This window comes from Perca fluviatilis, chromosome 4 (assembly GCF_010015445.1).
Source record: "Perca fluviatilis chromosome 4, GENO_Pfluv_1.0, whole genome shotgun sequence".
NCBI lineage: Eukaryota > Metazoa > Chordata > Actinopteri > Perciformes > Percidae > Perca > Perca fluviatilis.
The window spans coordinates 30,446,299-30,474,218 of NC_053115.1; the positions used below are offsets into that span (position 1 = coordinate 30,446,299).

The 27,920-nt window shown below is 42.1% G+C and overlaps 1 protein-coding gene across 1 annotated transcript; it reads right to left on the bottom strand.

Moving 5' to 3' along the window:
• Nucleotides 1-459: 459 nt before the first annotated feature.
• On the bottom strand, nt 460-27,920 carry ywhaba (tyrosine 3-monooxygenase/tryptophan 5-monooxygenase activation protein, beta polypeptide a). Its single transcript, XM_039796715.1, has 7 exons — nt 27,764-27,920; nt 19,754-19,913; nt 18,339-18,479; nt 11,053-11,176; nt 7,042-7,205; nt 5,853-5,948; nt 460-3,900 (listed from the first exon to the last, which is right to left on the bottom strand). The coding sequence occupies exons 2-7, from the start codon at nt 19,904-19,906 to the stop codon at nt 3,844-3,846; spliced, it is 735 nt and encodes a 244-aa protein (XP_039652649.1). The 5' UTR covers nt 19,907-19,913; nt 27,764-27,920; the 3' UTR covers nt 460-3,843.

Consider the following 27,920-nt stretch of genomic DNA (forward strand, 5'->3'; position numbering starts at 1 on the left):
CTTCTTCTGCTTGTACGCACAATTGGCACTTTTCATTCTGCCGTTTTGTCTTCTGCGAAAATCCAAATGAGAATAAAAGTTAGCATCTTTCTGCATTTGCATACAACAGTTTAGAAAGCAGACGTGATCCAGGAGAACACAGCCGCCTTCTGTTATCCTGGGGAACATTTGCATTTGAGAAACCCAAAGCTTTAGAAAAAGCTCTACATGTCCACGGACTCCCTGTTAAATGCTACTCCAGTGCTTTAAACTTTCTTGCATCGTTTCCTGTTCTTTCCAGACAAACGTCCTGCATGCTTACACATCTTCAGTCAGGAAACCCAGTATGAGAAAGTGAGACCAACATGCGGCGTCGACAGGCTACTGGTGGTAAGAAACAGAACAGGGCTGATTCGGAACTGATAAAACCTTTATTTCACTTTAAATTGTCTTTTACATTTTTGTCCTGTTTATAACATGTAAGGTGAAACTAGAGTTGGATTTTTTTTTTATTTTTTTTTTAAAAGACATACACAAATCTAGTATTACTTCAATAACCAGGAGGGGGAGGGGGGGGGGGGAGGAAGGTGTTGAAGGGTATTTTTTTTTTTTTCTTCTTTTTCTTAGTTTTATTGGTGTCCTTAAGCTAAGTCTAAATTTTCACAACCACGTGCGCACTAAGCAATAAAACCGTCACAGAAGCAAACTTTTTTTTTTGTGGGGGGGGGGGGGTGGGGCAGGGGTGGTATTTTTTTCCTTTCCTTTTTATTTTAAGCATAATACTGGTCAGTAAAAACAAAACGATTTGAGATACCAGATATACAGACAGGCTCGGTGCCACATTCACTACTGCATGGGATCTTTTATTTATTTTTTGTCCTTATAAAGCGTAGAATAACTGCCTTTTTGTTCAGCTAACGAGAAAAAGAGCGGCAGGGAAGAATATTTTTTTTTTTTTTTAACCTTTTAGACTTCAGTGCATGAAAACATTTGTCCCCAGCAAAAGAAAAACAAACATTGAGACATGACTTTTCTACACCTAAAAAGGGTGGAATGTTGAGATGGTGACAAGGTTATTGTGACACTGAGTGGATCGGACTCGCGGGTTTTGGAACCAAAGTTTAGCTCTCAACTGCTTCTGGACACGTACAGTACCTCGCTATGGGCAGGGGGCGCAGTCGCCTAAACAAGAGAAACCACAAGGAGTCCAAAATGTACACATCGGAAAAGATCGGATCTGGAAATGAGCCGGGATTTTGTACCGTCGACTGCTCAGCGAGTGTTCTCTCTTCTACACGCGGTCAAAAAGATAATTTAAAAAAAAAAAAAAGGTTGCCATGACATTTATGCATGTTTATAAACTCTAGCTTGAATACATGGTTACACTTTACTTGAAGGGATCTACATAAGAGTGACATGACGTGGTCATGAACGGGTCATAAACATTATAAAGAAGTCAAACGTTTGACATAATGCGTCTGTCATTTGGTTTTTGTCATGACAAGTTCGAGTCAGGGTTCATGTGTTCATGACAGTGTCATGTCACTCTTACGTAGTAAAGTGTTACCGAACACATTAACCGTGATCCAAACTACAGGTTCTCACTTCCACAAACAGATGATCGGCTGCCGGGAGATTGGGTTTCCTTCCACTCACGTACCGGTCTTGGACTGAAATTTACACCAAGGTGGGGAGTGGGGGGGGGCACTTAAAATCACTGCTTCCTTTGTTTTGTTTTTCTGTGATTTGAAATGTTACATTTAAACAAGTCAGCTGGGTTAAGCCTAAAAAGAAAGGCCCCGACTTAACACTAAGTACTGAATAAAAATGTTGGATTTGGTTACACCTTTCTTATAGTTATTAATCAGAAAGGAAAAATATTTTGTTTTTTGCCTGTTTTCAAGATCATTATTGAACTCTGAAGCTCAACTCAACTTTTGGTTTTTTAAGGCAGTTAGCTGATACTCCAATCTTGAACATCTTCGAAGGAATAACGGCAGGCCTAACTGCCAGCCCTTCAATAGCATTCACACGCTACTGGTGGCCAGGCGGCCATGCTTATGTGAGGCAACGTAGCCCCAATTAATACAGGTCCCATCCTCCGACCTATTGGCTATCCTAACCTTAACCACTCGAGGTCAATGCCTGACCTCAACCAATCGGGCTGCTATTGAAGGGCGGGTCTTGGCGTGGCCATAGTAGGAAATAAAATGTGGCCAACTGCCACGACTGCCATTCATATTTTGGAAAACGAGGAAGCAGGAAGTTTTAAGCGTCGATCCACAGAGGGTACAAGTTCCCCCACTCCATTCTTGCGGGAGGACTTCCACGGCTATAAAGGATGGCATGCCTTCTTGTTGGCAGATGGACCCATTCAGCGAGTGGAAGCCTAGGACTTTTTGTAGACTTGTCAATCAAGGGGCTATATAAGGGGCCGAGGAAGAGAAAATAAAGTACCAAAAAAAAAAGCCCAAGCATTAAACGGCAGCCGAGCGTAACGGCTTCAAGGTTTTCATTGCAAGCAGGTGTTAACGAACAACAACGACAAACCGCTTTGTTTTCCCCAAAAAAACAAACAAAAAAAAAAGACAGATTTACAGTTGAGCTCTAAAAATGTTTTACAATTTTACAGTTTTCAAAAACTGGAAGTAAAGAGTTGTTATACACAACAACAAAAAAAGGAAAAAGCAATCTCAAGGGGAAACGAACATGTTAGGGAATTAACTTTAGGGACAGGGTTGCTGATGTCGGACTGGAGGCCCATCCGAGGGAGCAGGCGCGTCTCGTTGGTTGTGAAAACGTCATGATGGAATGTATGCTTTTTTTTTCCTCTCAATAAGTTCCCAAATTAGTTTTAGGTCCGAACTGTAAAGAACGCCAGTTGAATAAAACTCCAGGTCGGAGTTAGAAAATAAAATAAAGAAAAAAAAAAGGTGTTTGATTACACAGCAGGTAAAAAAAATAAAATAAAAACGCTCTGGTTTTTAAGATTTGTCAGTGTCACAATACAGCCTTGTAGGAGGACCCTTCTGTATAAACGTCAGCAGAATCGCACTGCTGCCCCCCTCCCCCTCCCAGCTGAATATTGTTCTCGCCACCAAAACCAGGATCTGGCGGGCGAGGTGGAGGAAAAACTAAGCATCACAGTGTTTGTTGAAAATAAACAGACAGTTTAATAACCTTTCGTTGTTGTTTTGTTTAAAGTGGAATAAAACCGGCCATTTGCCAGTACACTAAGAAAAGCCAAAAGAGAAGGGGTGGACAACTAGAGAAGTGCATTAAACTCAATAGAGCGAGGGAGGGGAAGGGGGGGGAGAGAGAGTGGACAACTATGTATGTGCATTAACTCACTAGAGGGTGGTGGGGGGGTTAGGAAGATGTCAGGAAGAGGAGTGAGGGAAGAGCAGAAGGAATGGAGGAGGGAGATTAAAAAAAAAATAAGTGGGGGCCCTAAAAGACGCTTTATTTTGTAGTTTTGGGATAAAAACCCTCCCTGCGTGCTAAAAGACTACACTGACCAGTGCATTTAGGCTGCTGGCCTGCCTCGGAGTGCCGTGATCAAGGGGAGGGAGGGAGGGATGGATGGAGGGATCGCGGGGTGATGGAGTACTTTCTCTCGCCGCCCCCCCCCCTCCTCTTTTTTTCCCCCCCACCCCCATCTGTCTGTGAAGGTCAGGTACTATTCATGCTGTTGGTTATACAGAAGGGAGGTTGGGAGGCTGGGCTTGAAAAAAAGTGGGACGAGGGGGAATGAACGGGCTGTTTTTTTTTATGTGTACGAAGACAGGGAAGAAGAGAGAGGAAGAGAGATCAAAGGAGGAGGAGGAGGAAGAGAGTGGGGATGGGTTAACAGTGAAGTGCGCTCTAGTTCTCCCCATCACCGGCTTCGCCCTCGTCGCCCTGGTTTTCTGATGTCCACAGCTGCAGGAAAAAGAAAAAAAAGAAATGGAGACAAGACATCTTTGGGTCATCCTATATCGCTGTAAACAAGGCTTTACATTTCCTTTAAGGTAGGATTCCATATTAGCTGTATTATTAACAAATCCCATGAAAAGACCAAAACCACGAGGAACTGACGATGACTTGATCCTACTAACGAGCATATCTTCTTCCTCTGTGCCACGGGGCTCCATTGTTCAAAAACTATTAAAAACATCAGTGAGCCACACTGTTGCACTGGGCGACATGTTTCTTCATCACCATGAGCACACTCACTTATAATAAAAGGTTAGATTTATTGGCACTTTGCCAGACCTTCTTCCACACCACTCTGGGGGGGGGGGTGGTTGGTTCTTTTTTTTTTTTGGGGGGGAGAGAAAGGGGTGTTTTTGGGGGTTTACTAACCAATCGAAATCGTCTTGGGCGGCGCTGAGAAAACTAGCCTCGGGAAGGAATTTGTTTTGGTGGAACGTGTGTACGTTTAAAGGTTGTTTTAGTCGTTGCAACAGAAAACTCAGATTGGACAGATAGTCTAGCTAGCTGTCTGGATTTACCCTGCAGAGATCTGAGGAGCCGTTAACCCTGGTCAACACAAAGAAACGACATTTAAGTCTTCAGTAGGAACTAGAGCTGTCAGTCTTCCTCTATAATACCATTTGCATTTCATTTGTTTTGAAATATTCAAATAATATTTGAATATGTAATGCTCAAATGCAGCCTGTTAAATATGTACTACACTACTCAGGCTTATGCATTGCCAATCCCACTATAAGCATGTGGTTGTTGTTGTTACACGTTCTGTCCACTAGAGTGGCTTCCAACATCAGCCTGGCCTTGAAGGGGACCTACTTCACGGCGCATTGCGTTTCTGGCACGCCGCTCTCCGTTTACATTACATTCCACCACGAGCACACAGCGCCAAACACAAATCAGCAGAGAACTCTGGAATGAAACATGATCTGTTGTAAAAGGTAACGGTGCTCAGTTAGCACAATGACATCATGTTAGAAAGCACAGCCGAAACGATTCGTCATAAACTAAGTAACAACAGTGTTAGCCACAATGCTAACGGCATTGATAACTAAGCCAAACGGTGCTGCCACTACTATATTAGTGATTTAAAAGCAACCCGTTTCTTGCAGATTGTCACATTACTGAGAATCCAGCTGTTAGAAGGTAATGTATGAAGTTGATGCTAACTCTGACAGCTGTAGGGCAGCTAACATTAACTTTAGCCGTCTCCATGAAGCTCCCAGCTACGCTAACGTTACTATAACTCGCGACGCAGTTAGGAAACCAGAACGAGCCAACTATTGATAACATAAGCGCTTTGGCTCGGTGGATGTCGATTTTAAAGTCATGCTAAAACTATTTCTCATCCTTCTTCAGATTTCCAGCCGCAGCCTGTCAAACCTCCCCCCGTACTAACGTTACTCGGTACGTAACGTTAGCTCACAACGCCGCGTTTCTCACTCCCCTAACTTATTGTTCATCACATGTGACATGAGAAGACAGATTAGCAAACATTTTTTTTTTTTTTTTTTAAATCACAATCTTATAGTAATTTCAGCATTTGAATAGTATTGACTTTTTTACTATTCCAATTATATTGGACTTTTGGAATTTGTTCCAACAGCCCTAGTAGGAACCATTGGACTTGGGGCTGAGCTCCACAAACCGGGTAAGGAAATCTGGAAGTATGGAGATTAACGCATTGTGGTTTAGGTCTTTTTATGCAATTTAGTCATCTACGCTTTTCTGCAGTCTCTGATCTGCACAAAGAAACCTTGGCTTTACAACAACCCTTACAAAACTGATGGCCCGCATTTTCACACACACTTTAGATTAGGATCGACTCTAGCATACAACACAGCTAATGCGGACTTTCACAGATCCATTCTGGTGTACAACGTTGTGTCAGAGTGTGCACTCACAGTGAGGTTGTCCCTTAGTAGCTGCATGATCAGCGTGCTGTCTTTGTACGAGTCCTCGTTCAAGGTGTCGAGCTCGGCGATCGCCTCGTCGAAAGCCTGCAGGGAGGATCAGAGGGGTTCTTAAAAAAGCGCGCACACACACACACCTGACACCCACCCACATAGGGCTGGGCGATATGGAGCAAATCAAATATCACAATATTTTTGACCAAATACCCAATTTTCTATATCAGAAATTTGGGCTTCTTTTTAACCAAATTGTCAAAACCAAATAAAGTGGATTGTTTCGTACAACGCTCTTCACAAGTCAAATAAATGATCACACGTTGGGAAGACCTTAAACTTTTTTTTGACGAAAACATCAGGGAAACGTGTCCAAAACTCTTTGGCCGAGAAAAACTAAAAGTTGCATGGTCGACGGGAAGACAACACAAGGGGTTAAATAAAAGTCCCTTTGTGTTATCAGTAACATGTAGTCGCCTTTCTAGCGGTTTCAAAATGAATTTTAGTTTGCATGTGATCAAGTTGAATGTACTTGACTTTTGTAGTGTACACATGAACTCCGCTTTGACATAAAGGGACATCCTGCACAGCCTGCACATTTGAACTACGCAGAGAAAAAAAAGAAAGAAAAAAAGTCCACATAAGGTGGAACAATACAGCGATGTCAGCGATAGATTTACTAAACCACAGCCTTGTACCTGGAAAACATTTAAATGCTAATGAAAAAAGGCAAAGACGGTAGAAAGAAAGAAGTAAAGGCAACAATAGGTCAAAAATGGTAAAAAAAAAAAAAAGAAGAGTAAAAAAAAAATGTTTTGGAAAAAAAAAAAATTAAGACATTTTAAAAAAGCTATAAAAACTTTGAGAAAAAACAGTAGAAAGAAGGAGACACTAGAGCGACAAACTTCGAAAAAAGCTGAAAAAAAAGGCAAGAATAGGTCAAAACAAATTACAAAAACCTTCAAAAAAAAAAAAGGTGACAAACTTCAAAAACAGCAACAAACTTTGAAAAAAGCAACAAAGTTGGAAGAAAAAAAAAAGAAAAAAAGACAGTTACTACAGCCTTGTAACTGAAAAAAAATCTTACGTACCCCCTGCAGTCCTCTAAAGTACCCCTAAGGGTACACAAACCCTAATTTGAGAAACACGGGTCTAAAGGGAGTAACCAAAGTGTAGTGTCACCCACCTGCTTGGCCAGAGTGCAGGCCTGCTCGGGCGAGTTGAGGATTTCGTAGTAGAAGACGGAGAAGTTGAGGGCCAGGCCCAGCCGGATGGGGTGTGTTGGCTGCATGTCCTTCTTGCTGATGTCGAAGGCTTTCTGGTAGGCCTGCTGAGAGCTGTCCACCGTGTCTATAAAACACACACACACACACACACACACACACACACACACACACACACACACACACACACACACACGTCAGTTTGATTTGGCCGTGCATGCTGATCCTGAACACCATTCATCAGTAGTCTCAAAGACCCGTTTTACATCAACACACACTCTGCACAAACACCGCCGTCGCAAACAGGAGGAGCCCGTTTACTGTGACCTGCGGTCAATACGGTCCTCTGATAGAACCTTTTTGGTATGTGACCGCAAACAAAATTAACTACCTTGTTAACATGTTCACTGTCTTAGTTTTGTGTTAGGACCCAATCAGTGACGTCGCGCTAACACACACAAAAAAATAAAAATAAAAATCACTTCCAGGTGGCCGTTGATTTTAGAGATGCACCAATAGACCGGCCGGTGACCGGAATTGGCCGGTTTTCACGTGCTCGGCCATGACCGGCAGGTCAGTCTGACATATGCCGATTTCATGCCGGTCAATGCTACAATTAACTGACATCAGTTATACGAGTTACAGTTCTCAAGCGCAACACACAACAAAACAAAACAAAAAAACAAAACACACACACACACACACACACACACACACACACACACACACACACACACACACACACACACACACACACACACACACACACACACACACACACACACACACACACACACACACCTTTATCTCAACTTTTCCACTGTGTGTCGTGCGTACCCGCTCGCAGTGTGAAGCGCAATTGTTGCACGTGTAGGGAACCTCGTGAATTAACCTGCAACATGTCAGCTGTTTGGAAATTCTTCAGCACGTGTGCAGAAGATAACAAGTTTGCAATATGCAACACCTGCAAGGAAAACGTGGGGCGTGGAGGGATAACACCAAAAACCACATTTTTTTTAGTTAGATATTGGATGTGAAAAGAAGGAAATGGTTCCAACATTGCACTTTACATCTTCAAATTTCCCACACCAGGAGTCATTTATATAGTTCTATTTTATGGTGATCCATTATCTGTTGAAAAAATTTTCTATTAAAGAAAAGATAGAAAATAAATATTTGTGTGTGCTATAAAGTGGTTAGAAAAAATGAAAGCTGAAATCGGCTAAAACTCAAAAGTAGTAATCGGTGCATCTCTAGTTGATTTGAATGGTGGAGACATGTGAAATCTGTAAAACTTGTTTATTTCGGTTGTCATTTTCAGCCCCAACAGTAACATTTAAAAGATATATAGTTAAACACGGAGGTCCGACCCATCTGGCGTCTCTGCTGTGTTTAGTTCCTGTCCTGTTGCTTTGCTAGCTAAAGCTAATCTAACATTGGGAACAGCAACATCTGTTGGTGGTATAGAAATAGAGATTTCTTTTTACTTTACCCTCTGCCCCGACGACTAGCGTTATAAGCTAATTAGCGGTTTGCGCTAAAGCCGGTCACATTCGATTAGCATGAAAACATATCCCAGAGAACGGTCGACCAATACCCACGAGTTATTAACCCCTAGGTTCATTTTGCGCCGGATTTCTCCTCTAAAACATGCATTTTAGATGAATGAGATTGAGAGATGATGCAGCTGTTCCTCGCCCCCGTTTACTCAGCGCCATCAAACTCTACGTACTGGACGCAGGGGTTTTCCACCCAAAAGTTAATGTAAACAAAGCCTGTGATTGGGACCATTAGCATTGCTAACATTTGCCAATTAGCATTAAACACAAAGTGCAGCGGAGGCTGAGGGGAATGTCAGTAGTTTTGCAGATATTTGGACATAAACTTAAGTAACGGATGATTTTAAACGTTGACCTGATGATGCCGTGACATGGAAAGCCGCTGGATCGCCAAAGTTATTAGAAGTCATCCTGAGGGGAATATGAAGGGCTGTGTAATTTGTGCAAACTTTTAGACAAAAAATAAATAAATAAATAAAAAAATAAAGACCAGCTGATGGCGACCATGAATGTCTTCACAAAATGTCACGGCAATCAGTCCAGTCATTATGTAGAGATATTTCAGTCTGGACCAAAAGGGATGAAACCCCGTTCGATAGTTGAAGAAAAAAAATCCAGTCTAATAAAAAAAATAAAAAATATTCCATGTGCGACTGTATGGAACCTTTGCTTTAGGAGGATTAGTGCACATGTCATGCTGCCATCAGTTAAGCCAGTAGAGTGGGTCACTATCTAGTCTCAACTTCCTACACAATGGCTGCCAACCTGGCAACAAACCATTCAGGTTACTGTCTGAATGAGTCTCCATCAGCATTACCGACAGGAGCTTCGGCAAAAGGATCGAAATAGAGACGGCACAAGACTGGTTTGATGAGACGATTAGGCCATTTCGACGTCATCTTCATCCGATGATTCGTTTGTGACCTTTCGAAGGTGTGACATGTCTAATTTTTAAATATCAGTGTCGCTGTGAAGCCTTGGCATGACTCATGTGAACAAATGACATCATGGCTGAAACCGTTCCCATAAACCCTGACACACACCTTTCCCATAAACCCTGACACACACACACACTTTTTTTTTTAAGTCTCTCAGTTTGTGCTTTAAAACAATCTGGCAGACTATCCACCTAATCCAACCTGTACCACCGTCTCTGTTATTGCCTAATTTGTTTAATGAAGCTTAGCGTTAGTTCATGCAGGGCACGGAAGTCATACGCCTGCTGATTGGATAATCATTCCTATCAGACACACAAACACACCAATCACAGCCATTCTAACATCAAGGCGGTCCTTTTAAACGGGACTCCCTCCTCACTGGTCCCTGCTACACTGATGCAGCTTCACTCATGCTTTGCCTCCGCCCATCCCCAGCTTCCACCTTCCTAGTTCAGAGTCCTAACATGTCTCACTTTAAAATGGTTTTTAACGTCTTTTGGCTCACTTTTTCCTTCTTTTTTTTATACCGGGGTCTGCATGAGGCTCCCTGTCTCAGCTTAGCATGCTGCTTGGCTGGTCCAGGAAGCATTACCAAGGCGGAGCCATCAGCGCCAAGCATAACTGTATTTCCATTTTTTTTTTTTGCAATAAATGGTTAAATCTATGACGAGAGTGTTCCTGACTCAACAGTAATTATACCACTGCATCAAATGTCATTCGATATTTCCGGACAAGAGCATAGTCAAGTCTAGCATAAGGGGTGTAGCGATGCACAGCGATCTGGATCCATGTATGGATTCAATCTTATCGATACAAAGTGAAAATCTTGAAGACTTACCTTTCTTTTGAAATTCCCACTTTATATTTAGTATTTTTATTAAAAAGACCAGTTTGTTTGTAATTTAGTAAATGTATCTTTGTCTAAAGAATCAATATAATAATCATATTGTGATAAAACGTGCGATCCATCATGTGGTTTCACAAACACCTGATTTCTATGGTATCTTCAGAGAATGTTTAGGGTCTACCACCGATGACGGTTGGTGCGGTAGTGGATTACCAATTGAAAACAGAGCTTTTGGCTCTTAGCCAATCAGGTTTTTACAGGAACATTTACTCTGAGCAACACCGCAAACAGAAACAGACTTTTGTGTGAGCAATAAAAAGGGTTAGCCTTTGACTAGCCAGGTGCCACGCTGAATAAGGACTCCTCCCTTTAACAGGGTTCAAACTCCCTGAGTCAACAAACGCCACTCTGCACAACTGTCTTAACTTGTACAGTTTCCCCAAATGAAGAAACGTGCTGGAACTAGATCTAGTTGCTCCTCCTGTAAAAAAATAAATAAAAAGGGGGATTGAACGCATTGCTCATTTCCCTGACAAAATCAGAGCGAAAGAACAATGAGACAATGTTTCTTCAATGTGTCAAACCCACAGACACACACACACACACACACACACACACACACACACTCACCCTTCTTTGAGTCCCCAGAGGCCACCTCCGACAGGTATCTGAAGTAGTCTCCTTTCATTTTGAGGTAGAACACCTTGCTCTCCGCCTGAGATGCGTTGGGAATGAGGAATTTGTCGAGCAGATTCTGAAACAGACGAGATGACCAGAAGGGTTCAGAAAAACAGGCCAGCAGAGTCTGTATTTACACAGAACAACGGCAGGGTAACACACACAGCAACCTGCCAGTGGAAAAGGAAGTTGACAGCTTGATTATAGATGGTTTTACTAGCACATTACTTTGCACTGCAGCCTTTGCTAAAACCCAGAGGGGGGTGTGTGTGTGTGTGTGTGTGTGTGTGTGTGTGTGTGTCTGAGGCGTGGCACTGAGTCTACGTGAAGCCCAGTGTGTGATGACGTGATGGGTGTGGTCTCCTATTTGATAGCTCCTTCGGTGGGAACAGACAATGAAGTTTTATCTTAAAAAAAAACACATTTCTGTAGCTCACTGGCCAACGGAATGCTGACAATCAGGTCAGATGTTTCGTGTACATGCCAACATCTCAGAAAGAACTCCTTTGAACGGATAATTTACTCTCTGGAGGACTGAGCCAGACTGAGGTGAAAACTTCCAGCTTTGTTTCAGTGATTACGTTTAGATCTTTCAACCACGGGGACCGCTTTAAATCTGCTTAATCCGTGGCCGGTTAGCTCGGTTGGTACAGCGGGCGAACATATGTAGATGCTAGGTGGTCGCGGAAACACCGTCCGTCAGCGATACAACATTGGTAACACTGATTTAACGAAGCTTCGAGGCAAGTCATTTTGCATCGAGGATTTTTTGTAATCGAATTATTCGAGGAATCGTTTCAGCCCGATTCATGGCTTCAAAAGAACTTCTATAGTTTTATTCTAAAATACTAATATACTTGATGTTACATTCTTTTTGACATCCGAGTGAACACACCAAAGCAATGCCTCCATGCGATTTTGCTACTTTTTCTACTGTGGTGGCTACACCTTTAATGTCTCTGGTTGCATCAGCCCAGCGGTTCCCAACCGTTTGGCTTGTGACCCAAAATGCTTTGGTTTTAGTGGAAACCGGACTTGTGAGCAGCTCTTCGATTGATTTTAAAAAGGCTTTATATAGGAGTTAAAAGTATTAAATATTTTCCTAGAAAAAAGGCAAACGTAATCTGTTTTGTTTTTCTTCCTTACAACATGGTGTGGCACCTCAAGATTTATTTTGGCATTCCTATGCGAGATAAAGCTGCAAAGATTAATCCATTAGCTGTCAACTATTAAATTAAATCACTGACTATTTTTACAATTGGTTTAAGTAATTGAAGAAAAAAAAAAAAAAGTAAAAATTCTCTGATCCCAGCTTCATAAATGTGACTATGTTCTGGTTTCTTCTCTCCTCTGTGACAGTAAACTGAATATCTGGGAGTTGTGGACAACACAAGAGATTTGAGGACGTCATCCTGGGCGTTTGGGAAACACTGAGCCACATTTTTTCACCATTTTCTGACATTTTAGAGACCAAACAACTTATTCGAATAATCAACAGAGTGATCGACAATGAAAACCAACATTTGTTGCAGCTCAAGTTTATACTCCAGTGTCCGCCACGGTTCGATTTCTCCCACCACGGTATCAGAAATATATATACAAAAAGCCGTCAGCTTGTCAGCAGTGACTGTAAAGAGCACGTCTACGGAGAATAGCGCGAGGAGAAAAGGGAGAAAGAAAAAAGAGATAGGCTGTCCGGAGGACCCGGTTGAGATGGCATGTATGCATTCGCGAGAACTGTAAGTCGTATAACTTATATTGTCAGTTAATTTAAGCCTGTATTAGTCTATAGTTCTTGCACATTTTTAGTTTCACCTTCACCTGCTAGCTAAATTGCACGTGGCTGTTGATTCAATACAACGCCCTTGATATCATATCATGGCATAGTAGACTAAACTGTGATTTCATACATTCATGAAACATATTGGGGGAAATTCATTCAACATAATTCACAGCCAAATAACAATTAAAAGTATTAAGTTATTTGAACATTTATAACCTAACCTAACCTGGCACTGCCTCTGATTTGGTGTCTGCTGTGGTGTGCAGTGCTGCTCGGACCGTGCGCCGCTTCCCTTTTTTTCCTCCATAAACTCCGCTCTCAGCTACTTTGCCAGTTGCTGCATGAACTTCCTCCGGGACATTTTACAGCTGGTGCACTCCTTGGAGAGGATGTGTGTAATGATTCCAGCCAGTTGTAGCATGTATAAAGTTATATGAACACGTAGACAGCTACCGGCCATCTAAGACGTGTACAGACCTTTCACAGAGCCATCGCCCGGTGCTTTTCTTCTGATTCAGAACCATCCACGCCGTAGCCTACGTTACCGACTCTGGCTTTGCCTTCGGCCCATCGGTGATGCCCACACTTGTTACTCGAGACCGCTAGTTACGTTTCTCTGACAGAGACTATGATTATTACTAAGCAACCAAGATGCATCTTCAACCATGCAAAAGATTAAAAACAAAACCGCGAAAATCCGAGCAGTCAATATGACAGTGTATGGCCAAAATAGGTAAAAGGGATTGTATTTTCTATGCCTTTTGTGTAATGTACAGTATATAAAAACTATTTTAAATGAAAATACAGACTTTTAGGAAAAGTCAGGTACCAGCAGGATTTTTTTTATTTTTTTATTTAGCAAAGTTATTACACATAAAAATGACCGTCCTGGCCGTTCTAGTGTAACCGAGCCTTGGAGTTATTTTTCCAAAAGCCAAGAAAAACCAAATGCACACTGCAAGGCTGCCAACTTTGCCACTGAGGCAAATATGCAATTAGTTTCATTATGAATGGTTTCATACTATAGCCTATTTTGGGTTTTGGTTTCCCTATGAAGAATTTCTTGTAGAATTCATTTTGTAGACCTACAGTTCCTCAAAAATACAGTTCAATGAAAATATGCCTCATTGTGTGTGAATAGAGGTGAATAAATATATTTTTTTGTGTTGCAGCGAAGTGTCAGTTCTGTTTAATACGTAAAACATTTGGCGGCGGGGCGCGGGAGGTGGGGGGGGGGTCCGACAGATCTGCCCCCACTGCTAAAAAAAAATCCTAGAGGAAACACTGTAGTCCATTTCAAAACAGAACATACATAATACATATTTGTTGCTTTTAGTCTAATCAATTTGCAATATCTTCCAGATCAAGGTCCCCGACATTTTTTTGTCCCGCTGATGCACGGCAGATTTCCCCTCCCAAGCTCGGCGCTGCTTTAAGGACAGCATGTCTCCAGCCGTGCCTCCCTCCCATCATTCCTACAGCACCACATCACTGCACAGGCTTCCAGCTTGACCTTCAAGATATTATTAGAAGTCTTCTCAGGCGCTAAAATCTGCGTCTGGTTAGACCTTGAGCCATTTCGGTTTCCTACTCGGGCCTGGCAGTGTGAGGGTTGTTCATGAGGCCTCAATCTGTTCAATCAAAGAGCTACACCGACGCTGAAAAGGAGTGTAATAATAGGGGCTCTTTAAGGAAAGACTGACCATAAACTAACAGTTTTTTTTGGTTACAGTGATCTTCGTATCTTCACAAGGGTCTGCGCCCCTGAAGAGGTTCCTCAGAGTCACCACCAAATTGTTGTTTAATACTTTTTTTCCCCTAAAATTAATAATTCTAAACATTTTTTTTTACATAAACATGAATCCATCCTAACAATCACAACAACATTGATGATAGGCTTACTGGCCTATAGACAAGGTAGCCAGCCACTATGGTAGCCATCCACAGATACAGTTAAGCTAATGGATTTACTGGGCCTTCCATATGCATGTTTGACATTCAAACATGATGATATATGAATATGGTAATAGTAGCTTAGTATTGTAGGGCACCATTAAAAGCTATGTGTAAAGGCTTTAGGCCACCCAACACATTACTGCAGGTTTATGATGCAACTCAATTTTATACAATCTACAGTACAGGCCAAAAGTTTGGACACACTTTCTCAGTCAATGCGTTTCCTTTTATTTTTTTATTTACATTGTAGATTCTCACTGAAGGCATCAAAACTATGAATGAACACATATGGAATTATGTACTTAACAAAAAAGTGTGAAATAACTGAAAACATGTCTTATATTTTAGATTCTTCAAAGTAGCCACCCTTTGCTTTTTTTATTAATAAGGGAAAAAATTCCACTAATTAACCCTGACAAGGCACACCTGTGAAGTGAAAACCATTTCAGGTGACTACCTCATGAAGCTCATTGAGAGAACACCAAGGGTTTGCAGCGCTATCAAAAAAAGCAAAGGAATCTAAAATATAAGACATGTTTTCACTTATTTCACACTTTTTTGTTAAGTACATAATTCCATGTGTGTTCATTCATAGTTTTGATGCCTTCAGTGAGAATCTACGATGTCAATAGTCATGAAAATAAAGAAACACATTGAATGAGAAGGTGTGTCCAAACTTTTGGCCTGTACTGTATGTAGTAGTGGGTCCCAGTTAGGGTTCCTTGGCCTAAAAGAACATCAAACCCCTGCTCTAAACTATCCGTTTTCTGCATCTCAACTGCAGCACGCGGGGCACCCTGGTGGCCGGGTATTGAAAGCATGATTCGCTACATATTGCATAGTAATTAATATGGCCATTATAGTTTGAACATTGTGAAAAATGATTACACTTCAAAAACACGCATGCAACCGCGCCACATTCACTCATGTCAACAAATATGGCGGCGCGCGATTGTGCAGCGGTTACAAGCTCTCCTGTCGGTGTATATTTATACAAGTACAGCCACACTGAACTAATCAATACAGGACTACGATACAACACAGCCGTTAGGAGAGCCTTCCAGGCGGCTCATAACATCCCGGAGGACATAGTCAGACAGGGCGCTGCGTAGGTTGTCGTCGGCAGCTAGCACGCCGAGCTAGCTACCGGCAGGATGAGACAAGAACTCCGATAAGACCAGAGGCGGAGGACTGCATTTTTGTGCACAATGAATGGAGTACCAACCGCAGGATCGTTGCCCAGCAGGGCTCACCTGACCTGGAGCCCTGTCGGTAACCACGAAAACAGCACACTGCCGTCTACATAGCCCCCGATGCTAACGCTAGCACAAGTTTGGCTCACCGCTAACCATAGGGAACAAACTGCAGCGTGATCACCGCGTCCTTAAAGTCTGTACTGTACTTTTTCCAGCATTTAGATTCTATTACTAGAGGGAAGAACACACTAGACTATGTATACTCTAACATCAAGAAAGCACACAGAACTGCTCCTCTCCCTCACCTGGGCCAGTCAGGTCACATCAACTATTCCTGATCCCAGCATAAATCCTGGTCAGAAGGACTATCCAAACCTGGCCTGACACGGCCCTATCTCATCTCCAGGACTGCTTCCAATAAGGACATGGTTGTGTGCAATATGTTACAGAACAGAGCCCTTTGCTTATTGTTATGACTTCATCTTGCTTGTATGCTGCACAGCTCACATTACAGCAGAGGTGAACAACTGAATGTTTACTCAGAGTTCAATGTTCCTACACTAGTTCAATTAGTATTAGTAGAGTATTAGTATTTTCTCTTTGAATTGTTTTTACTTGAATACTTACATTTTAAAGAAAATAAATAACTTTTCATTTCAACATTGTGCCCATTATCATCAGTGATTAAGTAACTCAGACTTTCAAAAACACATTTTTAAAAGGATATCGTCTAATTTGGCAAAAATATTGAGATATTATTTTTTGTCCATATCACCCACCCCTACCTGGGATGTCCGCTGAATAAAATCTAATCCTTTAGTCAAAAGGGGACCGTGAGCCTTAAGGCCGAGGTATGCGCAAACAGAATTAGTTTATTGTACGACTACTTTGTACGACGCTGTCAGACCACGTAGGAAGGCAAATCTATTTATAGCTTCCAAATGGCCTTACTTGAATCCATCATAGAAAGGGGCTCTTGCTCCACACTTTTGGACAATCTGTCATGGAAGGCATTCAACTGACACAAAGTGGCCGTCTGACAAGCACTTCAGTCAAAGCGTACCGAAGCCTTGAGGGTGTTCAGACCGACAGCTACGCCCTGTCAAAAAAATCACGGCTTTCTCATTAATTTCAATCCGACCCACGGTGTATCACCACGCAACATAACATCACCTGGCAACGCGATGTGTTGACCGATCAAATGCACACACAAACCGAGGTATGAATTAGCACAACCTTTATGCATTTCTTTCACATCTACTGCAGCCATATTCACTGTGTTCACTCGGATGGAATCACTTCACATGGGTAGGCACTTGTAATGACATCTCAAACATGTTAAGAGGCTAAAAGCACGTTTAAAACCTGCCGTGTGGGGCGGCCTCTAGCTCACCCAGTGAGAGCGTTCGCCCCATGTTGGCCGAGTCCTGCAGCGGCACGGGTTCGAATCCGACCTGCTGCCCTTTGCTGCGTGTCAACCCCCCATCTCTCTCCCTCTTTCATGACTATCCACTGTCTCTACACAATAAAAAAGGGAAAAGCACCCAAAAATAATCTTAAAAAAAAAAATATATAAAATAAATAAATAAATAAACTTGCCCTGTTTCAGCCTCCTGGGTACTAACGCTAGCAGGAGGATAACACGGTGTAGGCAACAGCGATTGTTTGTTTCTCTCGCTACTGACAGCACTCCAAATGTACAAACAACAGAGCTACGTGTCGAAATCGACCGGAATTCTCCTTTAACTTTCTCCCCCGACAGTGGTCAGTTCACAAATTAAGACGTAGTATTAGCAGGTTCATAAACTATATTAATTTAAATAAAACACCCCATTGTCTTTTGGAATCTACATGCAGGCAGCCCACCTCTCCCCTGTGCCCAAACACAAACTATATGCATCTTTACACGGCTTGTGCCGCAGTGTTGCCTTTCCAATCAAGCACTCGTTTGCCTCTGCACCAAGTGAAGGCATAAGAATAAGGCAGATACACCCACGTGGGGTAGCAACTTGCTAGCAAGACCAAAAGCTAAGAAGAAAATTAAAGCTTTGTTTGACAACTCTAACCAGCTGCCAGCGCTGCTGCTAGCAACATTACACGAGTAACTCCATGTGACCGGTATACTTCCACAGCCAGGAGGGATCAGCTCCAGTGTGCTTTCTTCCACCATCTTTCCCTCTTCCTCCACTGCTCCGTCTTTATACCTTCTGTACCACTCCTCCACCCAGCTTATTCTCTCCCTCCCTCCCTCCCTCCCCCTCTCACTCCCTGCCCGCCCGCCCTTTCCCCATCCCTCTCCATACCAGCACGTCGTGGCAGATTTCTTGGAGTTCAGCCTCGATCTTCATACGGTATTCGCGGGCCATCTGCTGTTTCTTCTCGTTCCCCTCCGTCTTCTGCTCGATGCTGGAGATGACGCGCCAGGATGAGCGGCGGGCCCCCACCTGACAGAAGAAAAAAAAATGTCAACGAAAGAACCGACGTTGGCAGACAACATCTTGTACACAGGACTGGATAAATAAAGCTGAAATAATACATATTTAGTAGGATAGACTGGGGTTTTAATAGAGGATTACAACCACAATTTTTTGGTGTCAATTCTGAAACTATTTTACTGCACACTTTGCAGATCAACAACATAGAAGGACAATATTGCAATGTGGCCGTTTCTTTGTCATAAAACCTGATAATCTGGGTCACAGAATTCCGCATAATTTTCCATAGATTCAATTTTTTTTTTTATTAAACTCAGAACGTTAACACAACTGCTTATAACGCTGAAATGATGTAGGCCAAAGAAATAATGAGAGAGTAACATTTAAATCAACCACCAAGTATGAATGAAGACTTTCATAATAGTTCGTTTTTAAACTTTATAATAAATATTAACCTTTTCTGCCGACGGTTGGCCGTCAGGTTGGCGTGTCAGGGGCTTTACACTATCCTCTTGGTTGGGTTACAGCGAGCTCTAATTTGTGATTTTATATTCAAGACTTTAAAATCTTCATGAAAAACAAAAGCAGAGCAGCGAGACTACAACAAGTTGATTTATTAATTAATTTGAGTTTACCCATTACTTGTTGTAAAATCTTGTTTCTTATCTTACAGTCAGTTTAGGGCTGCACAGTGTATAATTGTTTTTATAATTGTTTTTGTTCTTCGCGATATCAAGCGGCACAATAATCACATCGCGAAAGACCGATAACATTTATAATAAGTTTATTTGATTCACAGCTGCTATATAGTGTTTTGACCTCGACATCCCAACTGCATTTTACCGCAAACTTGCCTAGTTTACTTTTTAAAGCAGGCGCAATCGCTTGTGTAAAGGTGACAGACGTTGTGTGCACAGGAGGAGGGGCTGTGTGTGTGTGTGTGTGTGTGTGTGTGTGTGTGTGTGTGTGTGTGTGTGTGTGTGTGTGTGTGTGTGTGAGACGCAAGACCGAGACACTGAGGAGAGCACGGAAAGGAAATGCAGCTGAACGAATACGCTGCGTGTTTTAAATAACGTTAAAAAAATAACGAAACAATGTGCGGCGGCAGGTGTCTATTGTGCGGCGCACCGGCACAAATGAGTCTATTTGTGGGAAACACTGCAAAATAATCGCAATAGATATTTTTCTTATATTGTGCAGCCCTAATTCCAAGCATCTACAGATTTGGGGGAGGGGGGACAAAAAAAAATAAAAATAAAAGAGCCATCGGAGGGATGCCGTACCACGTTCTTGTAGGCGACAGAGAGCAGGTTGCGCTCCTCGTTGCTGAGCTCCAGGCCCTGCTCCGTCACGGCCTTCATGGCAGCCGCCATGTCGTCGTAGCGCTCGGCCTGCTCGGCCAGCTTGGCTTTCTGCACCAGGTCGTTCTTATCCATTTTGAGGCTGCAGGGAGAAGAACAGGAGTCAGAAAGACACTTTTAAGTGTTTGGGACTTGCGCATGGAGGCTCTCCATTTACCAGCTGGAACACGCAACAAAAAAAAGGAAGACAGAAATACGGGTGTGCGAGATCTGAGGGACCAGGATATCAGGTCGATGGCGAAGAAGGGGAAAGGGAATTAAGAGAAAAGAAAAACCACTAGCGTGGAAGAGCCAGAGTATTGGGCTAGAAGCTGAAACGTATAAAAGATGCTTAATCATTTTATAAACCCATCCCCATCACTGGTCATGCAAAGGCTAATTACTCAACTGTCACTGATTGGATCCTAATATCTAGAGCTGGACTCAAATATTCTCTGGTTAGGTAGGTATTCGATTTTCAACACTAGGATTCAAATATTCATTTTATTTTCTCTTCAATACGGTAATATCCAAATACTTGAAAAAAAAAAAAATAATGCAGCTCTATTGCGTCCATGTCAGCTGAGAACGGAGAAATGTCGAGTTATAACCGAGCAGTCTGACGTGTAGAGCTCTGGGTGGTTATACTGCAGCAGCCTGGTATGGTTCAGGCGATTTAATGAAGGTAGAAATAGTGGCCTTGATCAGAAGCCAATCGAATATTCGGTACCGATTACTACCAAAGCTTCAAAGCACAAAAAAAAAAAGTATTCGGGACAGCCCTACTAATACCACATACAAAAAAGGTAACAAATAGAATATACCAGCAAAGCCCTAACAGGACTTTAGAAAATGTCAAGAGGCCTTTTCAATTCCAGCGTCCTTCATCCCAGAGGGCTTTCTGCTCACCAAATGAATCTGTAGGTCTAAGTAGGCCACAGCCTCGCCTCCATCTCCTTTACATCTACACATCCCAGCATAAACTCTCCACTATGGGCTTTCACCTGCTATAAGCGTCTACATTTGCATGTCTCATGTATTTCATTCACTTATAAACCCCCTTAGCTCTACTGCTAAGGAATGAACAAAGTGGAAGTAAAAGATGTTAATACGCCCACACCAGAATCCAGCTTTACCCTCACATCGGCATACTAACAAGTTTGATAACCTAGCGATGTGACCACCCGTCCACCAGAGGGAAATTAAAACACCACCCTGTCGTGTTCAAGGATCCTTGAACCTGATGCCCTGTGGAAGGAGGGGGTTGAGGGTGGGGTTTCCCCACGGAGGTATAGGCTCTGATATATAAAACGATAAAGTATCATTTATTGTAGCTCAACTCTATTTCCACCCCCCGTATCAATTCCATCTCGGTTTTCACCTAAAGCTTGGTTTTTTTTTCCTAGAAGGTTTTAGTTGCAGATATTATATATAAATTTGAATTGTTTCAATGAACCTGGTCTCCAGTCTGATTCCAGATGTCGAGTTGCCACAGATGCAGGGTTCTAATCCAACATAATAAGCATCACTGTGATTCATAGTAAATCCAAAACCAAGCCAGAAAAAAAAAACAAGTTATGAAATATGTAAAGTAATTCGACAAAGAATAAAAACAGCCTGTGGGCTGGCTTTCTCTCATTAAAATGTTTTGGCAATTGCTGAGAACTTGCTGAAGAACAGAGGGTAAAATGTCAGCATAATATTGATGAATCACCAAGCCCAAAAAGGAGGTGGCCTAATAGAAACCATTTAGCCTCCTGGACCTTTACAACAATTAACGATAACAAATGTAATTTGGCTTTGTTGACACCAAATGTCAACAAAAAATTTTTCCCTTCAACTCAACGTTTAGTAAAAGCATCACTGGCGGCAGTTCCTGGGGCTGGGACGATATGCTTTTGTCCCGATTTGATCCGTTCACCATACGTGGGTGCCGATTCGATTGGCGCTCGCGATTTTCATTTATTGCGATTCTAGAAGCATTGCGATTCCACAGTATTGAGTATTGCGATTTTCTTTTCCTTTAACAAAATACAAAAAGTTGAAAAATACACTTCTAGAGACAAAAAAATAAATAAAATCACAATACATACAATTTTTGTCCCACCCTTAACAGTTACAGTATCTGGGGACATCTATACTATACAAATCAGAACACTGCTTTTTTTTTTTTTCCACTTATTGTTCTTTGCAAAAGTGCTCGAGCCCGGTCGTGTTTCATGGGGACTGTTGGTGAACAGCGATCTCCCAAGTCCCGCCGCAAACTGCTGATTGGACCAAGGTATGGTGTAACCACTCCCAGGACATTATTTGTTTAAAGCCACTCCTTGGTGGATTTGTGCTGGAAAATAAATCTCCTAAGTCACAGTTCTCTAAAACGACTGCAGCAACCTTTACTCTTGGAAAGGTGTTTTATTGCATTCATGTCATGTCTCACATGCCTTCACAAGCCGCACCCCCTCCCCACAGCATGACATAGCACCAACAGGCGTCATGCTGATGTGCAGTTCCTGGCTTAAGCCTAATGGTGAAAAAGCTCCACTTTTCATCTTCAATTCATAGATCTTTCCTTCCCATTTCTTTCAGCGTTTGCCATGTTCTTGCAGATGCTAGGTATAGATGAGGTATGTTGCAATTTTGTGTTTCCCCTATAATTGTACAAGACGGGAACCCCCCACCAGGCCAGAAAAAAAGAAATGGAATGCAAAAAACATCGGCAAATATCCATTGACGCACTGCCGTAAGTCCCTAAAAGAGGCAACTGTCTGTGGTTAGTTTACGTCTGTAGCAGCAGGACAGTCGAGCGGGTTATCTAAACTGCTAAAAATCGGTTGAAACGTTGCTGGTAGCCTACCGGTTGCAAACTCGGCAGTGAACTACACGCCAACATGCGGACGGTTTCGGGGTTGTGCCTTTAGCTGAGCCGGACCAGGGAATATTTGGTTTAAAAACTGATCGGTAACGCCATTTTGCCCTCATTGTTCTCTGTGAATTTAGCTGGAAGTGATGTAACGTAGTGTTTTATGTGGAGTGAGCACTGTGCCAGACTCCGTTTTAAAAAAATTAGCTTTTTAAACGCTACATTGCTTGTAAGGAAATAACGGGAGTAACAGGGGAATCAAATTTAAAAAGGGACGTATATTTTTTCTTTTAAAAAATGACTAATGCCAATGTGAAGAATGGGTTGTGTGGATTTTGAAAAGTAACTGATAAAAATATACTGATAACTTGAACGTGTTAAACTTGGTGTGGTGGTAAGCGCCTGCAGTCAACCTAGGAGAAAGCCCCGAGTAGCGTTCTCTTCTTTAAGCCCTCTACGCTGTTAAGGTTAAGTTGCAACTGGTAAAGCAGCCGTCAGTGTACGGTGTGTTCCATCTCAGCAATGGAGAGCTGCTACAGCGCTCTGGGTGGCCTCAATCGATAGTGCTCGTCCCACATGAAAAGTGAGTTTATCCCAAAGCGACCACATGGCACAAAGGTATTCGTGGCAACGATTACAACTAGAATCTATGAGTCGTCTACTGTAAGTGATAGATGGGAGCCGGCTCCTCTCTGAGAGCTGCTTCTTTTTTATTTTATTTATTAAAACAAGACGGAAGAGTAGGATGATCCGATGTTTTTGTTAAATCATTCCAGAAACAACATTTTGGTAATAACATTAGATCTAAGCACGTTGCGCCGGTCCTACCAGGAAGTCGCGTGTGTTTGCCGTTTTTACATTAAGGTTTTTATACAAAACACACAATGCAAAATGACAGTGGCGGGACGTTTAGGTTTGAATCTGATCCAAAATCATTATCCTAGTGATTATCATCATTATTTTGCAGATAAACCCAGCAACCCCCGCACCCTCAAAAAAGGAGAAAGAACGACGAGCTAGAGCTGGGCACTGAGACTAGATATCGTCTTAGAGTTTGGATATTGTAATATGGCATGAGTGTTTTTCTGGTTTTAAAGGCTGTATTACAGTAAAGTGATGTACTTTTCTGAACTTAGCAGACTGTTGTAACTAACTATTATTTGTACCTTTACCCACTTAGTCATTAAATCTACATTACTGAAGATTATTTATCTAAAATCTCATTGTGAAGATGTTTTGTTAAAGCACCAATTGTAAACCCTAGAATACCTCCACAATATCGACATCGAGGTATTTGGTCAAGAATATTGCGATATCTGATTTTCTCCATATCGCCCAGCCCTACGATGAGCTCTCGGAAAAGAGCCATAAGATCTGTCCCCCTTCAAAGAGACGTAATTCCCATCCCTAATTACATCGTATTTTTGTACTCCTGACATTTAATAGAGGTGGCTCAATAGTTGCTGTTGCGGTTATCTTCCATTTAATTCATGGTGTCGGATAAGGGTGCATCATTTTTTCCCCCATGTGTAAAAATATTGCCCGGTCAATTTAATTGTTCATGTTTGCGAGCTACGGATAATTGTCAATAAATCAATAAATACTTGAAATATCTTGCCACTTCAGGGTTGGGCAATATAACAATATTTACCGTCAGTTTATATAGATATGGCAACGATTTGGAGGATATCTCAGGTTGTTGCAAACCAATAAGGAGGGCCGCTTTACAAGATAATTGTATGAATTTTTCATCAATGTTATGAAGCCCCCTGATTCATCAGGTACTTCATCTGCTGGATTAGCCAAATATAGACATGTGTGACAGCATGACCGCAGACCTCACATCTGAAAGAAATGGTAGGTCAAAGATCTTCAACAGGCGGTCCGGGACCCCTAGGGGTCCTCAGCATTGCTGAAGTGTGTGTGTGTGTGTGTGTGGGTGTGGGTGGAGGGGGAGTAATTAAAATGTAATTAAAATATATCTAAAAAAAATTCTATTAGCATAAATCCAACATACACTATGTAAAGATGAATCTTTTTTTAATTTACACAACTTGATGATGATGATTATGATGATGACAACAGGCTTACTGGCACATCAATGGCACAGTTCCAGTGCTGATTCAAGAGCTGAATCGTAAAATCCATCATCTGCCGATATTGAGTGCAGTTCTATTCGTTCACCGAAAAACAACATGGTGAGACCATAATTTAATGGGATCATTGTAAATTCAGATACCCATTTCCTCCATTATCCGGGCACTAGATTGGGAAGAAACCTGAGATCGTTTGCCAACTTTCCATGACCAAAATGAGAGTATATTAAATATCTGGATAATTGGCCATCAACTTGGATTCTTGGAAATTGTCGTTGGCATTTATCACCATTTCCTGACATTTTATTGCAGCCCTACCACCTTGACAGTGTTGTCACCTGTCTACATGGGAGAGATGAAGGGTTTTATCTGTCAGCAGCACCTTTCAATTACACATTATTTTAGGAAATGGTAAGGTATTTGTTTACTTGCGGTTGCTAAAATTCACCTAAAATAGTTTTACTCAAGTTTTAAGTTTTACTCAAACTGTTACTATATGCTACAAACTTGACAAGGTATTTATTTTGTATTGTAACACCATGCTCATCAAAAACCTGTTAAGCCTTTCTGGGCACCATCTAAACCAAATGAATGTAACTAAATAACTTTTCTCAGATCTAGTGATTGTAGTTAGTCCCCTGTGGACTTCTTTAACAAGTTTTGTCTATAAGCTTTTTGAGTTATTCATTATATGCTCTAGTTTTTTTGCTAGTAGTTTTGTCTTAAGGGAGGACCACGAAACCTCCCGCCAAAATACGTGCACCTAAATCTTTTACAAACCAAGGGAAAACACTTAAAGGGTGGCTAGAATTTAATGTATTTCACAACTGACAAACATTTATAATTAACTGGGCTAAGCTTTTTTTGTCAGACCTCTGTTTTCTCTCTTATCTGTTGGTTAGTCTCAGGTTAAAAGGTCTACGTCACCTTTAAATTTAATAAAGTCCTATAAAAATCTTATTTATTGCTTTTAATGTAGTCATTGATTTAACCACTGAATTTGACAGGCCATTAAATAAGCACAGACAGGAAAATATGCTCTGTGTAAATATTGAGGCTTTTTAACCAAGTTGACTAGTAAGTGAATCATCAGACGCATGTGGCATAGTGCTTTCATTTCGACAGCCGTGCTATGCCTTCGAAGCTAATCAGTTTCATTTTAGCCTCCTCAAGTTAGCATTTAGCATTGGGTAAAATGCGCTCATTGCCGTTTCAAGCGATTAAGCGCCGCAGCGAGCCGCACATCTGTTAGAATTGATCCTGATTGGCTTCTTCGGCCAGCTACAATCGCCTGGCACATCACCAATGTACTCAACATTAGCAATGCTGTTATCCAACCACCTAGCTAGCGCGCATCTCCGTTTCCATGCCCGGGCCCCTTCGCCGATGTTGAGCATATCCGGTCTGGCGCAGTTTCCGCTCTATTTGCTGTGCTTTTCCTGGGCGATCACAGGTACAAATGGAATTAATTTACATGCATTTAAGAATTCACGTGTACATTTTCATGTATGTACATATTACTATACAAAATGGACTTCTATGAGAGAAAACAGTAAGAACTTTACTTTCAAAGTGGAAATTAAGGAGCTTTTACTGCATAATTTGGAGTTGTTGAAGCATGCCATTTTCATTGTGAAGGACGGAAGTACGGTCCCGGATGTGTTGACAGCATTGAGGTTAATTTGGATAACTCGTTAATACCCCCGAAAACCAGCAGCGCCCGCCGCCCAGTGAGTTTTTACATCGGGGAGATACCATGGGAGATGGAGTGTCTCTTGTAAAGACAAAGCTAAAGTAAATGGTTTAAATGATATTCGGTTAGAAAGGTAAGAAGTTAGCCTTTAGTTTAACACCATTAAATGAACTGAAAACATTACACAATAATTTATATTGTGGTGAAAAGGACATTTTGACACACCGTTGGCCACAAACTGTCCTAATGTGGACACAGTCACTACAGCTAACACTAAGGTTAACAGGCTTATGCGCACCGAGAAAATGGAGAAACACCATCTTCAACAGCAGACCGAGATACACTGAACAGCTAAAAAAAAAAAAATCATCGCTTCAGGAAACGTTTTGACAAAACGCTTAAAACACAGTTCCCCAGTCCAGTTCCCAGTATCGGGGTTGTAGCGTGTGTTCGGCCTGCTAACAACTACGCCCTCCTTGTCGCATTCCCCTGCGGAATTTTAAGATGGAGAGATAGATTACCGCTACGGCCGTAAGTTAGCTTAGCTAGCTAGCTGTTAACGGGACCTGACCCAGTTCAATATGTTCCTACACCGAGCTATTAGCTGAAATAGTAAGATGATTAAATACGGCTTCTGTTCCGTTTTCACCGTTATCTTATGTCGGTTAAATTATATGTAAAGAAAACGTTATTGAAATTGAAGTCGCATTTGATAGGGAAACTCCCGGGAAATAGGGAGGGTGTGTTAGCTTCTATAGCGTTTCACTACGCCATAACGGAGCGGAGCTAGTCACATCGTCAATTACGCCGTTATGCGAATAATGAGGCCAGATATGTCGGTTGTCCGGGTATAGTTAGCAGCTCAGTACTAGTCGTACGTTATTCACCGTGCCATGTACTGGCTGTACTTTAGCGTTAGCTACTAAAATGCTGCTTTCTCGACGGCTGCTAAAGCTGTCAAAATGGCCAGACTTGGGTGCTGCTTCTCCCTCCCAACACGGCACCCGCGCACCACGCATGGCATCGACCGGAGTCCGGGCCTTCAAAATCAACGATCTATAGCACACTGCACAGCACAGATAGCAAGGGCAACCTCATGCCAGGTGTTTTTGTGGGCCATTTCTCGCTATTTGGCCACAAGTCTCGGCCTAAATCCTCGCACCCAGCCCCAAACCACAATAGGCACCTTACGCCGCAGAGGGAAGGAAAGGGGCCACCGCTGGGGCTGCTGTTCCCCCCCCCCCGAAAGAGTGTCCTTACCCTGTATACAAGACAATAATCGAGTGATATGCAGGTGAACTCACATTTAGAGCGTACTAGAAATCCCGATTTTAGTCTCTGAACGATGGGAGTTAATCAAGCCGTCCTCCGCTCGCTGCTCAGGGTATTCAGGGCAGTACCACTTCCGCCTGCTCTGACACTTCCGCTTCCTCTAAACCCCACCCCTCCCCCCGCCAGTAT